Raw genomic sequence first — 22,598 nt, 5'->3', positions numbered from 1 at the left:
AAGACTGAATAAAATATTTGGCGATAAAATAGCATAAGAGATTTACAAACTATTTTTTTTGTAGGCTGGTGATTTTTGACCGTGAACACTACAAGTGTGACTTTGTGCCATTTTGTACAAAATAAAAGCATTTCAAAACAAAATATCTGGTTAAACATTAAATGCACATTTTTTCATGTTTTATTTAATATGGACAAAATTATCCAAAAATAATGTTTGTTTTTTTCACTCAAAAACTGATGTAACTGATGTAAACTGACCTACAATCGATCATTTCCAATAAAAAATATAAAACCTGTACAAACTGAAAGAAAACAAGTTGAGAAAAAGATTGAATCCAATATGTATTTGGTGATAAAATAGCATAACGTGATTTATAAGACTGGTTATTTTTGACTTTGTGCCATTTTGTACAAAATAAAAGCATTTCAAAATCAAATTTCCTGGTTAAACATTAAAGCACACTAGTGTGATAATGCAATTTTTTTTATATTTTATTTAATATGGACAAAATAATTCACAAATAATTTTTTTTTTCACTCAAAAACTGATGTAAGCTCAGATAAGTAAGACCTACGATTGAGCAATTCCAAATAAATAAATAAATAAACCTGTACAAATTGAAAGAAAACAAGCTGACAAAAAGACTGAATGCAATATTTGGTGATAAAATAGCATAAGAGATTTATCAGTTTTTTGGGGGGGGGTTTTGTAGGCCGGTCATTTTTGACCGTGAACACCACAAGTGTGACTTTGTGCCATTTTGTACAAAATAAAAGCATTTCAAAACAAATTTCCTGGTTAAACATTAAAGCACACTAGTGTGATAATGCACATTTTTTCATGTTTTATTTAATATGGACAAAATTATCCAAAAATAATGTTTTTTTTGTTTGTTTTTTTTTTCAAAAGTGATGTAAGCTCAGATAAGTAAGACCTACGATCGATCATTTCCAAGAAGAAATGTAAAACCTGTACAAATTGAAAGAAAACAAGTTGACAAAAAGATTGAATCCAATATATATTTGGTGACAAAATAGCATAACGTGATTTATAAGATTTATAAGGTCATTTTTGACCCTGGACGCCACAAGTGTGATTTTATGCCATTTTGTACAAAATAAAAGCATTTCAAAACAAACATTAAAGCACACTAGTGTGATAAACAATGCAATTATATATATATATATATATATATATATATATATATATATATATATTTTTTTTTTTTTTTTTTTTTTTTTTTTTTTTTTTTTTTTTAATATGGACAACATTATCCACAATTTTTTTATTTTTTTTTTCTCAAACAAGTTGACAAAAACATTGAATCCAACATTTGGTGATGATGTAGCATAATGAGAGATTTTTCAGCTATGAGGGTGAATAGGATGTTAAATCATAACTGAGCAACAAATGCTAATAAATCAAAAACACTGTAGTTTTCCATACAAAGATGAATTTTAACATCAGCTGTAGATTATATTATTTTTAAACTTACTTGGAATGCAAAAAGCGACTGTCTCTGAGTGATTCCCTTCAAAGACACTGATTCATAATTAACCTCATCACCATTTTATTAACAGTTCGGGTCATGTGACATCCTTTGCAATGCACTCCAGTCACAAAGAGCACAAGAAATGAAGATACCAAGCCGTGTTTTCCTCTAAATTTTATTCTTGTAATGAAACGCAAACAGGCTGCAGAGGAATACATTTTAACTTCAGATTAATGCAAATGTACAGTGCAAAGAGATCGATCTACAAAGCCCAAACACACTCTACACACCTCAATCCACTATAGCTTTACTTATGCAGAAGTTAGTTATAAAGACAAACACTTTATTAAAAAAGGGTTATGCCACCCAAGTCACCCATCATGTCTTTCACAGCCAGTTTAGTGTTCAGCAGCTCCACATGCAAGTCTGGGTACATGACATTTCAATGAATGTTATGAATTAAAATTACACCATTTTACATTCACATCTGAAACCATCTGCAGTGGATATTCTTTAATATACAAAAAAAAATTGTCCTTAATATGCTTGCTTAAATGCCTATCAATGTTTAAATAGACACTCTTTATTGTCTAGGACCGTTTAAAATGAATCACATGACCATGTGCGTTACCCAGCAGACTCCCTCTGGCAGTTCAATAAATAACTTACTGTATAAATAACCACAAAAACATCAATTGCAGGAATTATCCTAGAAATATCCTGTTATTTTCCAGCACATGGAACATTTTTGCAAGTTAACATGCAACTTGTGACACTTTCAAAAGCATCCATTTCAATCGCATCAGTTAAAATAAGGGAACACGTCTCTTTCCCTCATTCACACGCACTCAAAAAAACCCAAAACAAAACATCTACTGAATGAAAAAAAAAAGTAGTCAGCATGAAAGAGAAGAGTCATGTAGTGTTTGAGCCTCAAATACTGACCTTTTGAATGATTTAAGACAACCTCACCATCTCACCTTCCTCTCAAAAGAAAGAAATAAAATATATACAGGCTTTAATTTACTTATACTGTAGATAATACAGTCAACTGTACAACCTTTTGTCATCTTGGAGTCTACATATCGGTGGTGTTGCGTTGCAAAGCGGTGATGTTGGAAACGCACACATTAGTGAGCAGCACATTCAGATATTCATGCCGAGAACTGGAGGAGTATGAGCTTTATTTGACTATTTACAAGCAAATGTTTGGAGAAGGATCTGTGTGTGTGACATTCTTCGCTGTGTTAGACTATCATGCAGAGACTAGTGGAGAACATTAGTATTAGTAGTGTTCATTACTCTCGACATATAAACATCCGTTCATTGATATTTGCACCTCCTTTATCCCTGAATTGTCAATCACGTGCAAAAGAGGTCGGGTGAAATTTCGGTCATGCTGTTTGGATGCAAACACGCTATCTCCAGAATCACAGAAGCGGTTTTAAATACATTTCTATTGGTTGATTTTTGCAATTGACCAACCTGTACATGTGGACATAAAGGGAACGTGAGAAAAGAAAATGAGGAAAGGTGAGGTGATGCATCATTCCGTGTAAAGTGGACTGCACTTCCCTTTTTTCACGGGAAGAGGGCGCACTCAGTCCCTGGCGCGACCCACGATGGTCAGGATGTAAAGGAAGATGTTGATGATGTCAGTGTAGAGGTTGAGAGCTGCGTAGACGTACTCCTCTGGGCTGATGGCCAACTTCTTGTTGCCGAGGAGAAGCTGAGTGTCCACAGCCAGGAACTGTGAAAGAACAAACAAGCATTGAGAGGCGCTTTCATGTTTTGTTAATGCATTGTTGCAGCTCCTCTCTTCCCAGTCTGTCTCTATGAAGCCCCTCCTTCTGTGCTCTGATTGGTCGACTGGAGCAGTGTGTTGGGATTGGTGTTTGGGAAATGTCCCGCCCCTTACCATAACCGCCAGTTTCAACACACTACTAACTAACTCAACCAGGCCCCGCCCCTTTATTCTGTTTTTATCGTACTTTCGATCAAATAAATAGTTCCACTGCTCCGAAAGATTTTTACGCAGCCAGTCAGACTGGAAAATTGGAGGCTTCAAAAGCGCCCAAGTTTGGTGACCCAGTTTAAGACAGATGGTAAAACATTATACATGCAAATACACTTTCATACACTGTTTTGACTTTAATCGCAAACAATCAAACTATAATAGCAATGTACAGGTTTCCATTAATTCCCATGTACATTAGCTTTATGTGTCCTGTAAGTCACATTGGCTAAAAGTACACAAGTACACTACCATTCAAAAGACATTTCTATGTTTTTAAATGATGAATGTTCTCCAAAGCAGCAAAACAAGCCATCCAAAACATTATTTAACCGTCTGGTGCTCTTTTTTTATTATTTCAATGAAATTAATGTACTATATTTTAGTTGGATAATGTTTTTTTATGTAATATTTTGTATTTTTAAGTGATTTTATGGTACTAAATTATATTTATGCAGTAGTAATAACTAATTTATTCACTTTTTGAGCATATACCTGAAATTTCATAAATCTCTCTGTTTTGGAGCACAGACTTAAAGAGACCGTTAAGCCAAAAATTAAAATTATCCCATGATTTACTCACCCTCAAGCCATCCTAGGTGTATATGACTATCTTCTTTCAGACGAACACAATCGGAGATGTATTTAAAAATATTCTGGCTCTTCCAAGCTTTATAATGGTAGTGAATGGGGGGCGAGATTTTGAAGCCCCCCAAAAAATGCATCCATCCATCATAAAAATAATCCATATGGCTCCAGGGGGTTAATAAAGGCATTATGAAGCAAAGCGATGGGTTTTTGTAAGAAAAATATCCATATTTAAAACTTTATTAACTATATTAACTAGCTTCCGGCCAGTGTTGGGCACGTTACTTTAAAAAAGTAATTAGTTACTAGTTACTTCTCACAAATAGTAACTGAGTTACATCATTATAAAAGTAACTTATTACCAAAGTAACTATTGCGTTACTTAAAAAATAAATAAATAAATAAATAAATAAAATATGTCAATTAACTTGGATGCCCCCAATGTCTAAAAATAAATTATTTGTTTAATGTTACGTTTTAAATTCATCTATTTCATAATGAAAAGTGAACAGTAAGAGGATATATCATAAGATGCGCAATATATCGGGAGACATGGAGTGGGTCAGACATGATTTTGACCACTTCATTAAGTTTTGTTTTGTAGAAAGCCTTTCTTTAAAGTGAATTCCGTTTTGTAAAAATTGTATCTTAATTTTAATCAATGTTTCATCAACCAATTGCCTGGATTTAATAAATAAGAAGCAAATATAGCAGAAAATATAATCATGACAATGTAATCATGGCGCCGGCGCGATCACTTGCACGTGAACTGGAGCGGCTAAATGAACCGAAACTCAGCGGCTGCTTGCCTCAAAGACATGAGAAATATATCTATAGAAAGCTTGAAATGTCTACTTTTAAACGGAATAATTCAAAAAGAAATAGGCTACTCTCTGATTATGTAATCCGAATGAAATGTGCATTTTCACTCTAAGCGCGTCCACGGAGATGATGAGAGTCAGCAATGTCAAGTTCATCTTTGCAGCCGACACGGATTCAGAAAACATTAGTTTATTAATAAACAATTAAAATGTTTCCTTACTGTTTTTGTCACATTCATAATCATTACTTTTGCCAGTTCTTTATGGCAAGCTTTATGCGTGCGCTTGAGTGCTACATAGCCTATATTACGTAAACGCTCATTATTATGGTTTATTCTCTCCAGTATTTAAGAAATCAAATTAATATAAATGTGATTAGTCAACTAATGGCTTAAATGAACAACTACTAGTCCAACACACACACCAGAGAAAAAACTTTGCAGGTCCTATGGCTGAGAGAGAGCCTACTCGGATGAAAACCGCTTCAGTTAGCTCAATTATAGTAACACAGCATTTTTTTTGTCAGTAACGGTAACGGCGTTATAACGGGGGAAAAAGTAATTCGTTTGATTACTCGTTACTGAAAAAAGTAACGCCGTTAGTAACACCGTTTATTTATAACACCGTTATTCCCATCACTGCTTCCGGCAGACAGAAGCCCGTTTTTTTGGGCTTCAAAATCTCGCCCCCCATTCACTACCATTATAAAGCTTGGAAGAGGCAGGATATTTTTAAATATATCTCTGATTGTGTTCGTCTGAAAGAAGATAGGATGGCTTTTGGGTTTAGTACATCATTTTGATTTTTGGGTAAACTAACCCTTTAATTTCGGTCTCTTTTTAAAGACGAAACTTGGCAGATTATTGCTGAAGTGAAAAAAAAAGCTAGAGAAAGTTATAAAATTTACATTTATTGTTATGAAAAATGCACAAAAATACTATTTTCAATTTTGTATCAAATTTGAGGTTGATATCTCAAAAAATGAGCTTTCAGTAAGATTCTGTTTGGGCTGCAGTACCAAAAGTTTCCACTAGATGAAATTCGCTTCCCATTCGTTTCCAATGCGCTCATTTCTGAGTGACTATTATTTTCAGGATCATTTAACCTTTTCTAATCATGTCCATGATTTTTTTATGTGTGTGTTTACATAGCTAATGCTAAAACCTTTCCCTTAGTCGAGTTACCTCATCTTTATTCACTATAGAGTTCTATTTTGGTCTTGAAAATCCTGTTTTATTATCTTATTGAAAACAGTTGTGTAACCTAATGAAGTGTAGAATTCACAATATAACGTCTTTTCTGAAGTTCAAAGTAAATTGTGGTTTCTGAAGTAGCTAAAAAGAAAAAGCTGAAGAGATGAAGGCAGTTCTAAGAACTAAATCTAACCAGAGAGAGAAGCTCAGATGTACAACTTCACATGAATATCTTAATATACTTGAATGCCTTTTAAAGTTTTCATTAATGCAAGTTCAGAACAGAAGGTCTGATGAATTTAATGCGGTCATTTTTCGAAGGTATTGATGGGAGCTCAGTAAGGTGGTACTCACGCAGGTGAACAGCAGGGCCCCGAGCGAAGCATAGACGATGTGCAGGATTTTGTTTTGGATGAAGATGCAGAGAAAAGAGGCGAGGAACAGGACAATCAAACAGACGAAAAGAACTCCCCAGCAGGAAGTGAAGTCATATTTGCTCTGTTTTTGAAAAAGGAAGAATAAAGTTAATAATACATGTTGCCATTATCATGTTTTTGTTGACATAAAATGTGTATAAAATCAAACAGTAAATATAAAGGAAGGAAAACTATGACTGCTAGAGTTCAGATAGCTGAGCTGTGGGCATAAAGAGTCGTGAGCAAACGAACCTGCAGTGAGAAAAGCACAACGGTGAAGCAGACGACCACAGTGATGCCCACAGCCATGATGACCGTATCTGTATCATAGAAGCTGGCAATCATTCCAACCATATAGGACAGACTCAGAGTCAGGATGGACTGAGAAAGAAACAGAGAAAAGGGTTAATCAGTACATAAACACCTAAATATAAATCATATTTTAATATATTAACGTATTTTATAGAATTATATATTTCACTATATATACACATACACAACAGTTCTTTCTGGTTCTCGAATCCGACTGGCTGATAGCCGTGTGATATTCTAGTGATAACAGCACTCACCATTTGTTTCACTTCGCTTGAAGCGACTGTCATGGCGGCCGAGCAAATCCACCGTAATTTTTCACAAATACTACACTTGTTGTACCACGAACTGTAGTTTTAAGAGCTTTTTAGGTGAGAATGTAGCTGTTTAGACTTGAAATATGTGACTTATATTTAATCATAGCGCCTATTTTACTGTTTATTTTAATGTTTTCGGAGATGCGAGCTCCAGGCTGTCAGCGGCCGTTCAGTGCTCGAGTACCCGCCGAGAACAGCTTCATCTTGGACAGTGCTTCGGGGATTTGCCGCTGTGTCTTATAGTGGTTAAACATGAGATATAATTCATTTTGGGTACATAAAACGTGCAATCTTTGGTCTTATTAATGTATTACTTGCTCCTGAGCAAATAGAATTGGGCTATGTTGAATTTAATAATTTAATATTAAGGCTATATTTAACATATCCTGTAGAGCACTGCTTTTGTATGTTTGACTGAATTGTGTTTATTTCATATTGTCATTTATAATGCCTATTGTTGTTAATTTAAATATTGTTGTTCAATAAATATTATTTTATATAAATAATATGTTGTATTTGGTACTGAGAAAGGGTCCATTAGTGCGTAATATGGATTGAGTGAAAGTTACATTAATACGCCATTAGATGGCAGCAAAGTTTACGTTGTTTTAGTGCTGTTATGGGAAATTTCCTTAACTCTAAAAAGGACTAAGACAAAGATATCGCTTTCCTCAGCGGACATTCAAACAGATCTTTATAATGGATATAATATTACGGACATCGACCTGAAGAATGAATGTTATATCAGACTCAGGTAATGCTCGCTCAGGCGATCTCTATCTCTCAATCTCTATATATATTAATAAACAAATTATGTAATATATATTGCATTATTGCATATAAAAACACTAAATAATTGTGTAAATAAGTGCAACTGTACCAGTGCCACCAGGTTCCACGGGTGCTTCCGGCGAAACTCTCCACAGCAGCTGAGAACGATGAGTGCCACAAAGAAGATAGCGTAGGACACATAGTACGTCCACCGATTTCTCCGTACAAACACTTTGACATCAGTTGAAAAGGTGAAAACGGCAACAAAAGAGAAGGTGACCAGCAGCTGCACAGTCAAGACCATAAACACCTGAGGAGAGAGTGACGAAACAGTGTTTTACTTTAACACACCGTACTGCTACATACATTGTTTATATACACAGATTCTGTCCCTTACTGTTTACCTTTCTAATGAAGGCCTGTCGGATACTCTTATCTTCCCAGCCGGAGTTTGTAAACTCATCATTGCCATAGTAAGAGGGCGGTCCATCTCCACCATGGTATCCAGGGCTCTCTACAGAAGCTGTCGAAACACAAATAATACATGTGATGGGTGAAATCTAATGCATGTTAGAGTCCTAATGTACACTGAAGTAGAGGACCAGTTTAAACAGTTTTATAGCTTTGGCAAGGGAAAGCACATTTAATAACATCTACACCAACAGCACCAGATAGGCCTCTTAATAATACAGTCCTAATTGTTACAGCAGAGACTGGAGATGAGGTAAGGAAAGAACAAATTATACATTTACAGGCACTCTCAGAGCTAGTGAACTTTTGTTGAATTGCTCGAGCAAAGCTTTTTACCTTGAATAACCCTCAAGAGGACCAAGTACATTACCTAAACACGCTTATTTAACCTAAAAATGTGCTCTGGTCCTCTTCTTTTAGTGGCTCCTTCACAAGTCTTGAAATGTAACTTTCTTTTTTCCAGGAAAACCAATGTAATATTTTTGTTTAATAATATTTTTTGATTATTATTTAGAATTTTCAGGGAATTTTATGATAATATGCAATATTTACACAATTTTATGAGCTATTTTTCCCCATTGAAAATAATATACAATTTTTATCTAATATATTTTTTAATTATTTTTCAATTAAAGCAGTATTCTCCATGTTAAAATAGAGACAAAGCATTTAAAATCCATTTTTTTCTGTATAGTTCTATATAAAGTGGCTTATAAATTCTCTAATGGTTTTTAGACATAAATACTTATTTTTATTAAGTTTTGGATTTATACTTAGACATTCTTAAAGACTACTTTTTGCCAAGGTTTAGGTTTAGGTTTAGATTTTTTACAGCCACACCAGTTCATTTGTGTGTAAAGTGGAAATATCCAGAGTAAAAAACAAAGTAAATTTCCTAACAGTTCTTACCATTAGGATCTACACCAAAGGCAGGCTGGCCGGGCCCCTGCTGGTATGGGCTCTGAGGGTACGGCCCCTGAGCGTAGCCCGTCTGTGGGTATGGCATCTGTGGATACGGTGCAGGGCCGAACCCTGGTGCCGTAGGTTGGTTGTAACCGGGCTGACCGTAACCGGGCTGGCCGTAACCGGGCTGGCCATAACCAGACTGGACGTAGGGCCCCGGTGCAACATACGGAGGGGCCACTGGACCCTGGCTGTAGTTAGGCGGAGGCATTCCAAAGGCATCCATTTTGGGCGGCTCGTAGACATTGCTGTGAAGGGGGTTGTTCTCCCCCATCATAGGGTAGGTGGGCTTTTCCTGGGACATGTCTCCTTCCCTCACTGGAATCCTGATATTGACAGAAAAACAGAAAGGTTAAAATTTACAGAAAAGGAAAGCAATAGCACAATAAATATTACGACTGAATGGTGGGAATTACAACTGAATACAACACTTCAAAAACCTCCATCATACATCATCCAAGCGTTCAAGAAGTTATTTGATAACATGCTGCACAAGTGATTCAGAGCATTGTGGGTTTCAGTTTCTCATTGTGAAAGCGGGGTGTTTCTATAGACACTGATGTTGAAGTAAATGAATGTGTTGTTGGGGAAATCCCTTCATTTAAAGCTGTCAAAGTGCGACTATAAAAAGAAGATTTAACCTGTGAATGACACGCCTCTTGTATCTAAGGGTTCATTCACAATTCACATACAATGCGTTCTTGTGTTTAAAAAGCTAGATGGAACATAATGTAATGGAAAAAACAACTTTTATAGGTAACACTTTACAATAAGTTTTCATTAGTTAACATGGACTAAAAATGAACAATACTTCTACTGCATGTGTTAATCTTATATGTTAATTTCAACATTTACTAAATGCATTATTGAAAATCAAAAGTGGTATTAACATTAGTTAATGCACTGTGAACTAACATGAACATGTATTTGTATTAAGATTAATGTATTAAGATTAATACATACTGTAACAAATGTATTGCTGATTGTTAGTTAAAACACATTAACTAATGTTAACAAATGTGAAGTGTTACCAAATTATACTATAGAACTGTTATAATCTTATATCTAAATAATAATAATAATAATAATGATGAACACTAAAAACTCATTTTAAATGCTTCAAGTGAATTTAGGAACTTTAAGGATATAGATTTGTTAAAGATTAAATTATCAGTGTTTTAAATAAAAATCAGTGTAAAATACGAGAAATCAGCGCGACCAACTGAATATCTAATATTGTCTGATAGATAAAAAATGTTTCTAATATAATACTGTAATGTTTACAAATTGCAATGAATCAACTGTAAAATAAAGGAAAACACAAAAAGTCAAGTTAGTCAGAATAACGTAATGACTCTCTCTAACACATATTATAATATTGTCCAATAAATGTCACTATGAACAATTTATTTATTTCATTTTCAAATTAGCTTTATTAGTACGACTTTATAGAGTAGCATAATGTTGCAAAAGCATTAACTATATATAAATAATTAAAATAAATAAATAAATAAATAAATAAAAACTCGACAGTAGTAGCCAAAAGTGACGTCCGGCCTAGGAAAATTGACATCTTCACTATTTATTCAAATATTATTAACTCTTTCCACGTTCATGCAATATATCAAAACAAAGAACAGACCCTCTGCTTTTAAACATAAAAAAATGTTTTATTTTAGCTTCATGCATTCTTTTTTAATCAACACTTAAATGTGGGTATATTTTATAAAAATAAAAAAAAGAAAATCGTGTTTTGTCAAAGACTATGTTTGGATCGGATTCAGAACGATTATCAAAACATAAGCTTCACAGTCATATACCTCGTCCTGCGTCGATATTTCATTCAGTAACGTTAGGCAGTTTTGATTTATATGCTGTTTAATGTTGATAATCGCGTTATTTTACATATGCATCTGCTTACATACAGTACGCTATCGCTTGTTTCTGCTTCTTTTTTCCCAGTGTTTTGATCCAGAGATTATGTACTCTTTCAGAAGATGTGCAATAGTGCCCCCTACTGTATGGTGAAGGCACAAAGCCGAAAAATTTGTCAATGGCGGGGAAAGAGTTAAAAGATTTTATAAGCCTACTGCGTAGTTGTACTTGTTTTATTTGTGATAATAACGCAGTGAAACATGCCAAATTGTGCGACATAATTTTTGTCCAAGTCAAAGAAATTATGAACATGAAAAACAAGAGAATAAATTATTATTTAGTTATTTATTTATTGTGTTGGTGATGGGTGTTACTACAAAAGAAAAAGAAAAAGTGAAAGGAAGAGAATGTAGAATGAAAAATGAGGAATAACTACTGGTAAAAAATATGTCTTTAAAGGAGATGCAGGGCTCGACAATAAGGACTGCCCGATGGCCCGGGGCCAGTGTGAACGACGATCGGGACAGTAGGCAGAACTGTCACAGTGCTTTAGGGTGTGCGATATATATCGTCTATGATATCGTAATTTTGATTTAACGATCTGAAATTATCGAGTCCCTCACTTTAAAAAAAACACACCCATTGAGTGCACGCATGCACTACGTGACGTAGTCTAGTAGGTTAGACTAGTGCGCGTGCATGTTTAGAGTGTACGCTTTCACTGCGTGATTTAGTCTATTAAAATGCATTTAGAATGCATCAGAATTCAAGATAAGTGGCAAAAATATCCCTGTATATCTTTTATATTTATATAATTTAATATAGTTAACCAATATTAAACAAAGAGCGCTGTTTTTCTCCAAATATCAGCACGATTACAAATGTGATATTGATTTTATACAACGTACAGTTTAATGAACAAGATCTTAATATCAAGTGACTTACATTTTAGACACCAAATCGCCTGTTTTGCTATTTCGCCTACGAAAATAGTTCCAAAGTTTTTCGTCTCTGAGCAACGCTTCCTGAACGAATCAGCCGTTTGAATGAATCGGTTGAATCTCAATGACTCGCTCATTAACAGGGACTTGCTGCCACCTCCTGGTGGGTTTAATTTCAAGTTTAAAGTGTCTTTTCATTTTTAAAATTATTTCAAATAACAGTACTTAATGTTTTATATTTTCAGCATTTCAAAACATTATTTATGCATCTGTAACTGCTCTTGACTGATTAACTTTAATAAAGTTTAATCTACAGTTATATACATTCGATTACAATTTCTGTACTTGAAAATCTCCTGATTAAACCTACATGAAACACTTGAAAAGCACCGTTTATTTCATTTAGTTTGTTCTGTTGTATTTATTTTTGCTATTACTCATAATTTGATTATTTGTTACTATTTTATTACTTACAGTTTATTTGTCTAACAATATTTAAAATTTAAGTGAGTAGCTTAAGCTAGTAGCTTTGGTGTCATAATCCTATTTATTAAGGTTACATGTATCATAAACAACAAAAACAATAATTAGGCTTTTTTATAGGCTCATTTTCTTTTCTTTTACTTTATTATTTTTCTGTTGTGGGGCCAGTGAAAATTTTGGCAGGGCAAGTAAAAATTTGAACCACTGGCCCGACCGGGCCAGTAGAAAAAATCCTTAGCGTTGAGCCCTGAGATGTTTATTGATATAACCGTATTAAATATGCTTGAATTGAAAGACATAATAAAGTATTAAAAAAAACAAAAAAAACAAGAGAGAACCAACAAAATATAATAACTGATTATGTTGTAGTCAATGTATGTTTGTTCCTGCCAGCTTTTTGTTTTTCTATGCACTTTTTGTAGTAAAATAAAACCTGTCGCTAGCTTGCCAAATAATTGTAAATATTTTCCTCATATTTGGTGGTTTAATCAAACTTGTAGGGCTTCACTACTGTACATCATATATGTAGCATAATAAAAAACTAAATAATTAATAATCTGTGCCCTTTACGAGACTTCACTGAATAACAGCAGTTATGTAACACCGTCCCATTTACCAAATCCCATGTGACTTGATCTGAGCTCAGCGGTCTGTCCAGCATTTAAGACCAGGTTATATTCAGCGGCCTGTTTTCCACTGTCCCCCTTCACAGCAGCAATGATTAAAGACATCAATCTCACATTGTTTTTCTTCGACAAACACAGTGACAAAAGTCCTGATCCTTTTAACACATGCAAGATGGCCACAATGAATTTTTAGCTCTCAAACACCAGCTATTATCTTCTGTTTTGAGTAATTTCCTTTATTCTGTTGAAAATAAATGTTGTTTTTGGGATGAAAAACCATAAGCTATTATTTTCTATAATCTGTGGTTCACATCACGGTGCTCTGTTGAATCTGAGCGGTGTTGAAAGCTCTTTATTCATTAAAATCCCTGTCTGTTTATCTCTCACTTAAACTACATAAATGAAATTAAGCGCAAGGCTTAATGTGTTGATATGGTCTGTTCTGTGGGTTTCAGAGATGTTTTTTAGACATGTAATATTACCTTGACTGATTCCAGCATATTTTATTTTAGCTCAGCAGGGGGGTTTCCACAGGTTCATATTTATGACTGGCCTACTGGAAATGAAACATATTGGCTGTTCAATGCGGAGGAATCAAATTACTTCACAGCAGAGCTTTAAATATATGAATGAATCATTAAGGTTAGTTAAGGAGAGTCTTTAATCAATTACAACTCGTGTCTTTTGAGTTCAGCTCTAATGAGAAAAAACTCAGGTCGCTTATGCTCTTGATTTAAAGGTGACGTCATAAATGTCAAGATGCAACATGCATCTTGACTAATGGTAATATGTAGAGCTGCATGATTAATCGTCAAAAGATTGCAATCTCGATTTGCCTATATGACAAGTAAGAACATTCAGAACATTAAGCGTTGTCGTGAAACACATTATTTTATTATTTCAGTGTTACAAATATTCAAATTATCACAGAAGTACTGGGTTTATAGTTGGGATATAAACAAGTGATCAAAATAGAGTAAATCACCTTTTGAAAGTAACTTGATGCTTCAAATAAAGATTGTATCAATTACATTGTTACACCGGTAGGTGGCGACAAGTGATTGTTGAAATGTGTTTGTCATTGAATCATTCATTCAAGAGATTTGTTTAAAAATTTGTGAAGTCCTTATGAGTGAGTCATTGAATCGTTCATTCAATCATTCATTTTTAAAAAGACTGCAGCAATATTTTATCAGAACCTCTAGTAGTAAATGACATGTTATTTTGTTTAGCTGTCTATTCAGAATCATGAAAGAATCTCTATTTTAAATTTAAAAAATTGTGATTCTGTACTGCAGAGACAAATTTGTCTGTATTTATATTTATCCACCTTATTTTTAACCTGCCATTCGTAACTTGAATGTGTCGGTGTCTTTCACTTCCAGTTATTTTAGCTGCACAAAAACTGAGATTCAAGAGTCGAGGTGAAAGATCCACATTTGAAGAAACCATCCAAACAGATGAAAAATAACAATTTTCTGAAGTTGTCAAACTACACTTAAAAAATGCTGGGTTAAAAATGGACAAAGCCCAGTGATCGGGATGTTTTAACCCAGCGGTTGGGTCAAATGTTTGCACGATCTGCTGTGTAGTTTTATTTAACTCAACTATTGTTTAAAAATTACTGTACTTCTTTCTTAAAATGAACCCAAAGTATGTTGGAAATTAACATTTATTAGTAAGTTTAATGAATAATAATTTATTAATTTGCTTATTAATAAATGTTGACCTTTTGATTATTATTGTTGCCTCTAATAATTATGTGTCTGATTCTTAATTTCCAACCTATTTTGGGTTCATTTTAAGCCAAACATATAGTAATTTTTAAACAATAGTTGAGTTAAATAAAACTACCCAGCAGGTTGGGAAAACATTTAACCCAATCGCTGGGTTTGTGCATTTTCAACCCAACATTTTTAAGTGTGTAGTAACAGAATGGATGTCAACACACAAAAATGTCAGCAAAAGCAAACAGCTAGAGAGGTCTCTGAGGATTGCGGTCCTAACCGGTGATACAGTTTGGTTTAAGAAGGGTTACAAAAGGAGAGAAATCCTCTTAGGAGACATGCGGTAGATAAAGAAACAGACACTTTACTTGGTTCCTGTGGTTCACAGAGGGAATTACGAAAAATAAACCAGAAAAAAATAATAATAGTGGTTTCCACAAAAATTTTAAGCAGCACAACTGTTTTCAACATTGATAATAATCAGAAATGAGCATTAAATCAGCATATTAGAATGATTTCTGAAGGATGCTGAAAATTCAGCTTTGATCACAGGAATAAATTACACTTTACTATATATTCACATAGAAAACAGTTATTTTAAATTGAAATAATATTTCACCATTTTTACTGTATTTTTAATCAAATAAATACCGCCTTGGTAAGCATAAGAAAACAAACGGTAGTGTATAATCCATAAAATGTGTCTGAACTGAAAGTTTTAAACCGGCTGCGGCTGAAAAACATTAACTTACAATTTATGATTTCCCCAAAAGCCTCACAAAGTTCCAGAGCAGATGTGCGTCTCAATTATTTCCATGGATATTTCGTCCATTCTGTAATCTATGGACCCATGTCAAATTCATCACACTATGCCACACAACAGAATAATCCATCAAATGAGATCACCTTATATTTCTCCAAAACTTTTTCCAAATGTGCATGGAAGATGCATATCCCAGCTTCACCACCACCTCAGAATTTCATTTCCATGTGGATGAAGAAGTTAAATATCGAAATATAGAGATTCAAGAGTCAAATGCCAATGTAATATAACATAAAGTATAGTTAAAAAATGTACATTAAATTTAAAAGATTTACAATGTTAAAAACTCTTGAAGTGCATCCAAGTCTGTGAAAAGGGTACATTACGTGACTTTCTTTGCATTGGTCTAACCATGAATTTGCATGCATCCATGAGCATATGGCAGCAAACAAAACACAGCTAACCAATGCACAGGAACTGAGCTAAATCAGATAAGAGCGGTTGAGCAGACATTTGCAATCGTCCATCATCAACTAAATGACACAAATTTGGTCATCTCTACTGAAAAGCACCAGGCCTAAAAGCACAGAAAACAGCCACCAACTCCTCAACTACAACAGAATTAGTATTTGCAACGGACTGATCGCCAACACCCAAAACTATATGTTTTAAGATTTACAGCCTCTAACTGAAAAACTATGCACAATGTACTAATGTCAAGCAATGCTGAGGAAACAGACGTGGGTATTGAGCTTTATAATATGCTGAGAGGGGTAGAAAGGGATGATGAGTAGGCCTGAATGTTATCCGTGAAGGGGAGTAGGTGGTGACTTTGCAAATAGTGTGAACTGAGAACATCAATGTTCTACCAAAACATAAAAAATAAAGTGTACAATCAAGGATTTCATTAACAAATCTCACTAGGCTCCAGTATCACAAGTGGAAGCACATGATGCAATAAAATGCAGCGTCACAATGATAGAAAGTGGCAGTGGTTATCAAAGTCTTGCACATTAGACATGTGATGCAGTTTTTCCATTTATTTGTTTGTCTGCATGTTTTCAAACATGGGTTTGACCAATACTGCACATGTTCTTTTGCTTGACAAAAAGAAACCATTAGAGACTGTGTATGGCAAGCCGTTTAAGCATTTATTTCTTTATAACAACTAGTATCTATTTTTGTTACTAGTACTTATTTTTTTTAAATACTTAATACTTAAAAAGTAGTTTTTTTTTGTTTTTTGTTTTTTTCCAAATTCACTAAAATTATTTTACAATTAATTAGATACTAGTTAGGGATGCACAATATATATGTTCCTTTTTAATGTTATCTTTATTGGCCTGATAAGAAAATTTGGCCGATATATTAAAACCAATAAATTTTCCTTCAGCTGAGACGCTTCAGATGAGCACTGTCCGCTATTATAGTTTTGAATTGCTTGAAATATGACTGAAATCACTTCAAAAAGGAAAATACAGTTAAGTACAACATACAGTACAAGTCTGTCATTAAGGCTACATAATATTATAATGAGAACATTATAATTGTGTGTTTGGGACATGGCTTTTAATGGTGATACTTTTGTTTTTTTAATCAGGCTTTCAAAAATTCTATAAAATTTTGATTTAGGTTTATCAGCCAATATATCGGTTATCGGCTTTCAAATATAAAGAATTATCAGTATCGGCCAAAATTTTCATATCGGAGCATCCCTAATACTAGTACTTATTTCAATAGTGAAGTATGTATTCTAATTGCTTCTGGTACCTAGACCAGTTTTACTAGTAACTATTCAGTAGGTACCTTGACAGCTTAGTCAAACAAAATTGTATTAGTCGGTCACAAAAAAAAAAAGTCATGCAGTCTGTGAGGAACTGATCATTAACGGCGGCTCCTTGTGGTAAATACAGTATGTTGGACAGGAAATCCAAATGTTCGCCTATCATCCATCAACCTCAAAAATTGTTTACCATTTGAAACATGTAAGTAGTAGCAACTTTACATGGCCGCACGCTCTAATGTTAACCTAGATAAATGTGCGCTATCATTAGGTGCATATCCAAGTGTGGAAGCTGAAGTATATATCGCGCTTACTGCATGACATGGAGGCGTCAGCGCGATCAAACTGGCATTTTTACCTGATAACAGCGGAAACAACTTAAAATACTCCATCATTTTTGGTCATACAGATAAGAGTAATACATCATTTGAAAGTAATTTGTGTAAACTCACAATAACAACAAAGCGCTGTGCTTTTGTAAAATAAAGAAAACAAACAGGATGGGCTGTCTGCCGTCTCCGTGAGCTGGAGTGCATCACAAAAATGAACCGAAACTCAGCGTATAGGCTACTTGCCTCACAGACATTAGATATATATATATATATATATATATATATATAAAGCTTAAAATGTCTGCTTTTAAATGAATCAATTCAAATTGAAAACAAATAGGCTAGTCTCTGATTATGTAATCCGTATGAAGCTTTATGCAACTAGAAAAATCTTCAGCCCTAGTTATTAGTATCTATTCCAGCTTTACTAGTATTTATTTACTGGACATATATATTTACCAGCATCCATTCCAATTGTTACAGAAACATTTCTTATCACATTAAACAAGTACTAGTGTCTAAAGGATGAGTACTAGTATTTGGGTCAATGACGTCACGTGACGGGTCATTTTTTTATCCAAAGGCCTTAATAATAATACAAAACAAAGATATGACATCCAAAGTATGTAAGGTAGTACAACTAGATCTCTTTTATTGAATCCAAAAGGTTTTAATTATATTTTGCTACATATTAAGGTATTTTAAAGATTTTGAAGTGTCAAAAGGTCATTCAGTTTAACCATCCAAAAGACAATACAGCCATTTCATTTGTGATTAAAATATCTAAAAGTGTAATAAATGTATATATTTTTTTATTCTGGCATGTTTTATAACATCATATATCAACATAGTGCAAAATGGTATTAAAATTATGCGTAGAAGTTGTTGCTTTGTTATGAGAAAGAATGTCTGGAAAAATTAATTTAATTGGAGTCATTTGGAGTAACCGATATAAAGGGACCATTTTATATCAAGTCAAGCGGTCAGTATCATGTGACAGGATGTGACATCACTCAGACACCTGCAAAGGACCACATGGTCATGAAGCAAAGTAACTAACTCTCTTTTAACTATTTCAAAAATTCATGTTTTCACTTGATCATACGCATGTCCCGAAACATCAGGTCATTCGGTACAACCGCTATAAAACATGGAAAATGTTGTAATATTTGAAAAACTTGTACTAAATATAAAATGTTTGATTGTCCTTTTGCATTGCTAAATATCAGTCTGCTAACATTGTTTAAAAATATAGTAATTCGGTATAACCAAAAGTGTCATTCGGTAAAACCGAAATTTTGGTTAAACCGAATGACTTTTTTGGTGACAAATTTTGTCAATCTTGTAAAAAATGACAAAAGCAGTGTTAATTGATTATAAAAACCACATAATCTCACGTTTACACTAACATGACACTTAATAACACTTAAAAATTAATCATATCTCCATTATGTTTTTTTTTTTTACACTTTTAAAAACATTATTCATCAATGACCCATTTAATGAACAGTCAGTAGTGAAACCAAAAATGTGTTATAATACTCCACTATTGGACTGCTTACTAGTAATTAAAAAATAAGTAACAGTAACTTAAAACAAGACTAGTTAGGAATAAATGTTAAAACGGCTTGCCACATATTATGTGATCAGCAGTCCTTACCACTCCATTCAAACTGTCCAACTATCATCAGACGTAACTAGTACACAGATCAAAGGTTTTGTAGATATACAAAGATCGGCAGGGGCTCCAATTACTTCAGATTTCACACATAAACTCTGGAGGTTTAAAGAAACCATTTTAATGAGTCATACGGGACACTGATGTAAACGTTTTAAATACCACACTTTCCTCCATTCAGCAACACATTTATGTCAGGAAATCCATTTACATCCATTCAAAAATCTAAAATAAAATCTATACGTTTAATTAGCTCATTAAAATTAGAAGTAGGCGAACCTAACGATAAATCTGTCTTAATCTGATGCTGGTATAACGGGGCGGCCCGCTGCGTATGTCATCATTATTATGATATGAACCAACCACATTTGTTGTAACATATCTAATGTTAAAAAGTAGCAAATTATAGCATATAAACATCTCTGAATCTTCAGAGACGCGCGTTGTAAATTGTCGTAAACATGTATTCGTCGTGAAAACATAAACCGTGATTTTGCGCACCAAACACCACAACACGAGCGCCATGTCCATCCACCTGCGCTATCCAACAACATTCGCGTAGAAATTAGCAAATACAACGCGCTGACAGAAAACTAGACAGACTTACCCTTCAGATTAGAAGACGCTCAGCAAAATACGACGTTTGTATATTAAATAACAGCAGAAATAGAGTCCGTGTTTGTTGGTTTGTGTTGACGCTGGCTGCGGTAATGCTGGTCTGCTCTGAATCCGTTAGCCACGCCCACCGCGACCCAAGTCAGAGCCTGACCGTGTGACGTTTATGAGAAGTCACATGACACATGAGAAACATCGCACGCGCTGTTCAGATGGGACTCAAAAACAGAGGCTTCCCCATTGCGTAATTGCTGGAATTTTCTACAAATATCTAAACAAGTTGAATATATGTTTTAAAGATATATAGAGACGACATAAAAAAAATTTCTAGCGTCCAGGGGTTTTCAGTGACCAAAAGTGAGACGTTGAGAGTGAGAAATGGGCTTAAGTTATTCAAACTAAATATTTTAGTGTTAAACAGTGTCCTCTTTTACAGATAGTAACTAACTAGTAAGTTTTGCATCATTCAGAATGGTGTATGTAAAAGAAAGAATTGATGACCAGTATGTTATTTAAAATAGTATGAAATATATTAATTTCATTACAAAAAATAAATAAATCCACTAAAGTAGTGGTTCTCAAACTTTCACGGGGCCACAAGATGAAAAATTTGCTATATTAAGTTATAATAAAATAATCTATCACTAATATATATTAAAAAAATATATATATATATATTTAGTGGACCATTTGTTTGGGGCATTGGAGTCAAAATAGTTGAGAACCGCTGCCCTATAAACCTTGATTCGAGTTGAATACATGTTTAAAATGTAGGACATATATATAGAGATATATATAAAATGCATATATAACGCTTTTTCTAGCGTTCAGGGGTTCTCGGTGACCAAAAGTGAGATGTTGAGAGTGAGAAATGGGCTTAAAAATTGTTAAGTATTATTTAAACCAACTATTTTAGTGTTAAACAGTGTCCTCTTTTACAGATAGTAACTAACTAGTAAGTTTTGCATCATTCAGAATGGTGTATGTAAAAGAAAGAATTGATGACCAGTATGTTATTTAAAATAGTATGAAATATATTAATTTCATTACAAAAAATAAATAAATCCACTAAAGTAGTGGTTCTCAAACTTTCACGGGGCCACAAGATGAAAAATTTGCTATATTAAGTTATAATAAAATAATCTATCACTAATATATATTAAAAAAAAATATATATATATATTTAGTGGACCATTTGTTTGGGGCATTGGAGTCAAAATAGTTGAGAACCGCTGCCCTATAAACCTTGATTCGAGTTGAATACATGTTTAAAATGTAGGACATATATATAGAGATATATATAAAATGCATATATAACGCTTTTTCTAGCGTTCAGGGGTTCTCGGTGACCAAAAGTGAGATGTTGAGAGTGAGAAATGGGCTTAAAAATTGTTAAGTATTATTTAAACCAACTATTTTAGTGTTAAACAGTGTCCTCTTTTACAGATAGTAACTAACTAGTAAGTTTTGCATCATTCAGAATGGTGTATGTAAAAGAAAGAATTGATGACCAGTATGTTATTTAAAATAGTATGAAATATATTAATTTCATTACAAAAAATAAATAAATCCACTAAAGTAGTGGTTCTCAAACTTTCACGGGGCCACAAGATGAAAAATTTGCTATATTAAGTTATAATAAAATAATCTATCACTAATATATATTTAAAAAATTGGAGTCAAAATAGTTGAGAACCGCTGCCCTATAAACCTTGATTCGAGTTGAATATATGTTTAAAATGTAGGACATATATATAGAGATATATATAAAATGCATGTATAACGCTTTTTCTAGCGTTCAGGGGTTCTCGGTGACCAAAAGTGAGATGTTGAGAGTGAGAAATGGGCTTAAAAATTGTTAAGTATTATTTAAACCAACTATTTTAGTGTTAAACAATGTCCTCTCTTACAGATAGTAACTCAATATACTGAGGAAATATTTGTATAACGTGGCTCTCTATTCTTTTGCATCGTTCAAATGAACAAAACAAAATGGTGTATGTAAAAGAGAGATTTGATGCATGTTATCATTTAAAATAGTATGAAATATATTCATTCCAAAAACGTTTTAATTTGAAAAAATAAATAAAAATATAGCTGCGAGCAGCAGTCATCGGGGCTCAAACATTTTAAGGCCTTTAAGCACATGCATAAAAAAGTATTATATTTATATTTTATTATGGAAAAGACCATTTACAGCCAATACAGGCAATTTATCAAGGAAAAACATGGGTTTTAAAAGGTTTTTTGACAGTTATAGCGCCACCTATTGCCCGATGTACACCACTTTTTTTGGGTGTCCTCAGAGTGTGTCCATACATATGTCTACCAACTTAGGTGAAAATATCTCATTTCATTTTGAAGTTATAGACACTTATATATATGAGAGCATAAAAAATGACCCAAGAATGTCT

General features: G+C 33.7%; 1 protein-coding gene across 1 annotated transcript; it reads right to left on the bottom strand.

The window, feature by feature from the left end:
- Positions 1–1,654: 1,654 nt before the first annotated feature.
- Positions 1,655–20,345, bottom strand: grinaa (glutamate receptor, ionotropic, N-methyl D-aspartate-associated protein 1a (glutamate binding)). Its single transcript, XM_051873136.1, has 7 exons — positions 20,177–20,345; positions 9,308–9,687; positions 8,332–8,450; positions 8,037–8,237; positions 6,780–6,908; positions 6,466–6,609; positions 1,655–3,245 (listed from the first exon to the last, which is right to left on the bottom strand). The coding sequence occupies exons 2-7, from the start codon at positions 9,663–9,665 to the stop codon at positions 3,096–3,098; spliced, it is 1,101 nt and encodes a 366-aa protein (XP_051729096.1). The 5' UTR covers positions 9,666–9,687; positions 20,177–20,345; the 3' UTR covers positions 1,655–3,095.
- Between the last annotated feature and the right edge of the window lie 2,253 nt (positions 20,346–22,598).

The sequence above is a fragment of the Ctenopharyngodon idella genome, chromosome 19 (genome assembly GCF_019924925.1).
Source record: "Ctenopharyngodon idella isolate HZGC_01 chromosome 19, HZGC01, whole genome shotgun sequence".
Taxonomy (NCBI): domain Eukaryota; kingdom Metazoa; phylum Chordata; class Actinopteri; order Cypriniformes; family Xenocyprididae; genus Ctenopharyngodon; species Ctenopharyngodon idella.
The sequence above is the reverse complement of the archived record's forward strand: the minus strand, read 5'-3'. Positions and strand labels throughout refer to the sequence as shown.

What these genes read in the sequence shown, in the direction of transcription:
- grinaa (XM_051873136.1), bottom strand. Translation starts at nt 9,665, where the DNA reads ATGTCCCAGGAAAAGCCCACCTACCCTATGATGGGGGAGAACAACCCC. An exon ending in CTTTGGTGTAGATCCTAATG is followed by an intron (nt 8,451 to 9,307) that starts GTAAGAACTGTT and finishes GTGTTTCGACAG; the next exon opens with CTTCTGTAGAGAGCCCTGGA. An exon ending in CGTGGAACCTGGTGGCACTG is followed by an intron (nt 6,909 to 8,036) that starts GTACAGTTGCAC and finishes TTTCTTTCTCAG; the next exon opens with TCCATCCTGACTCTGAGTCT.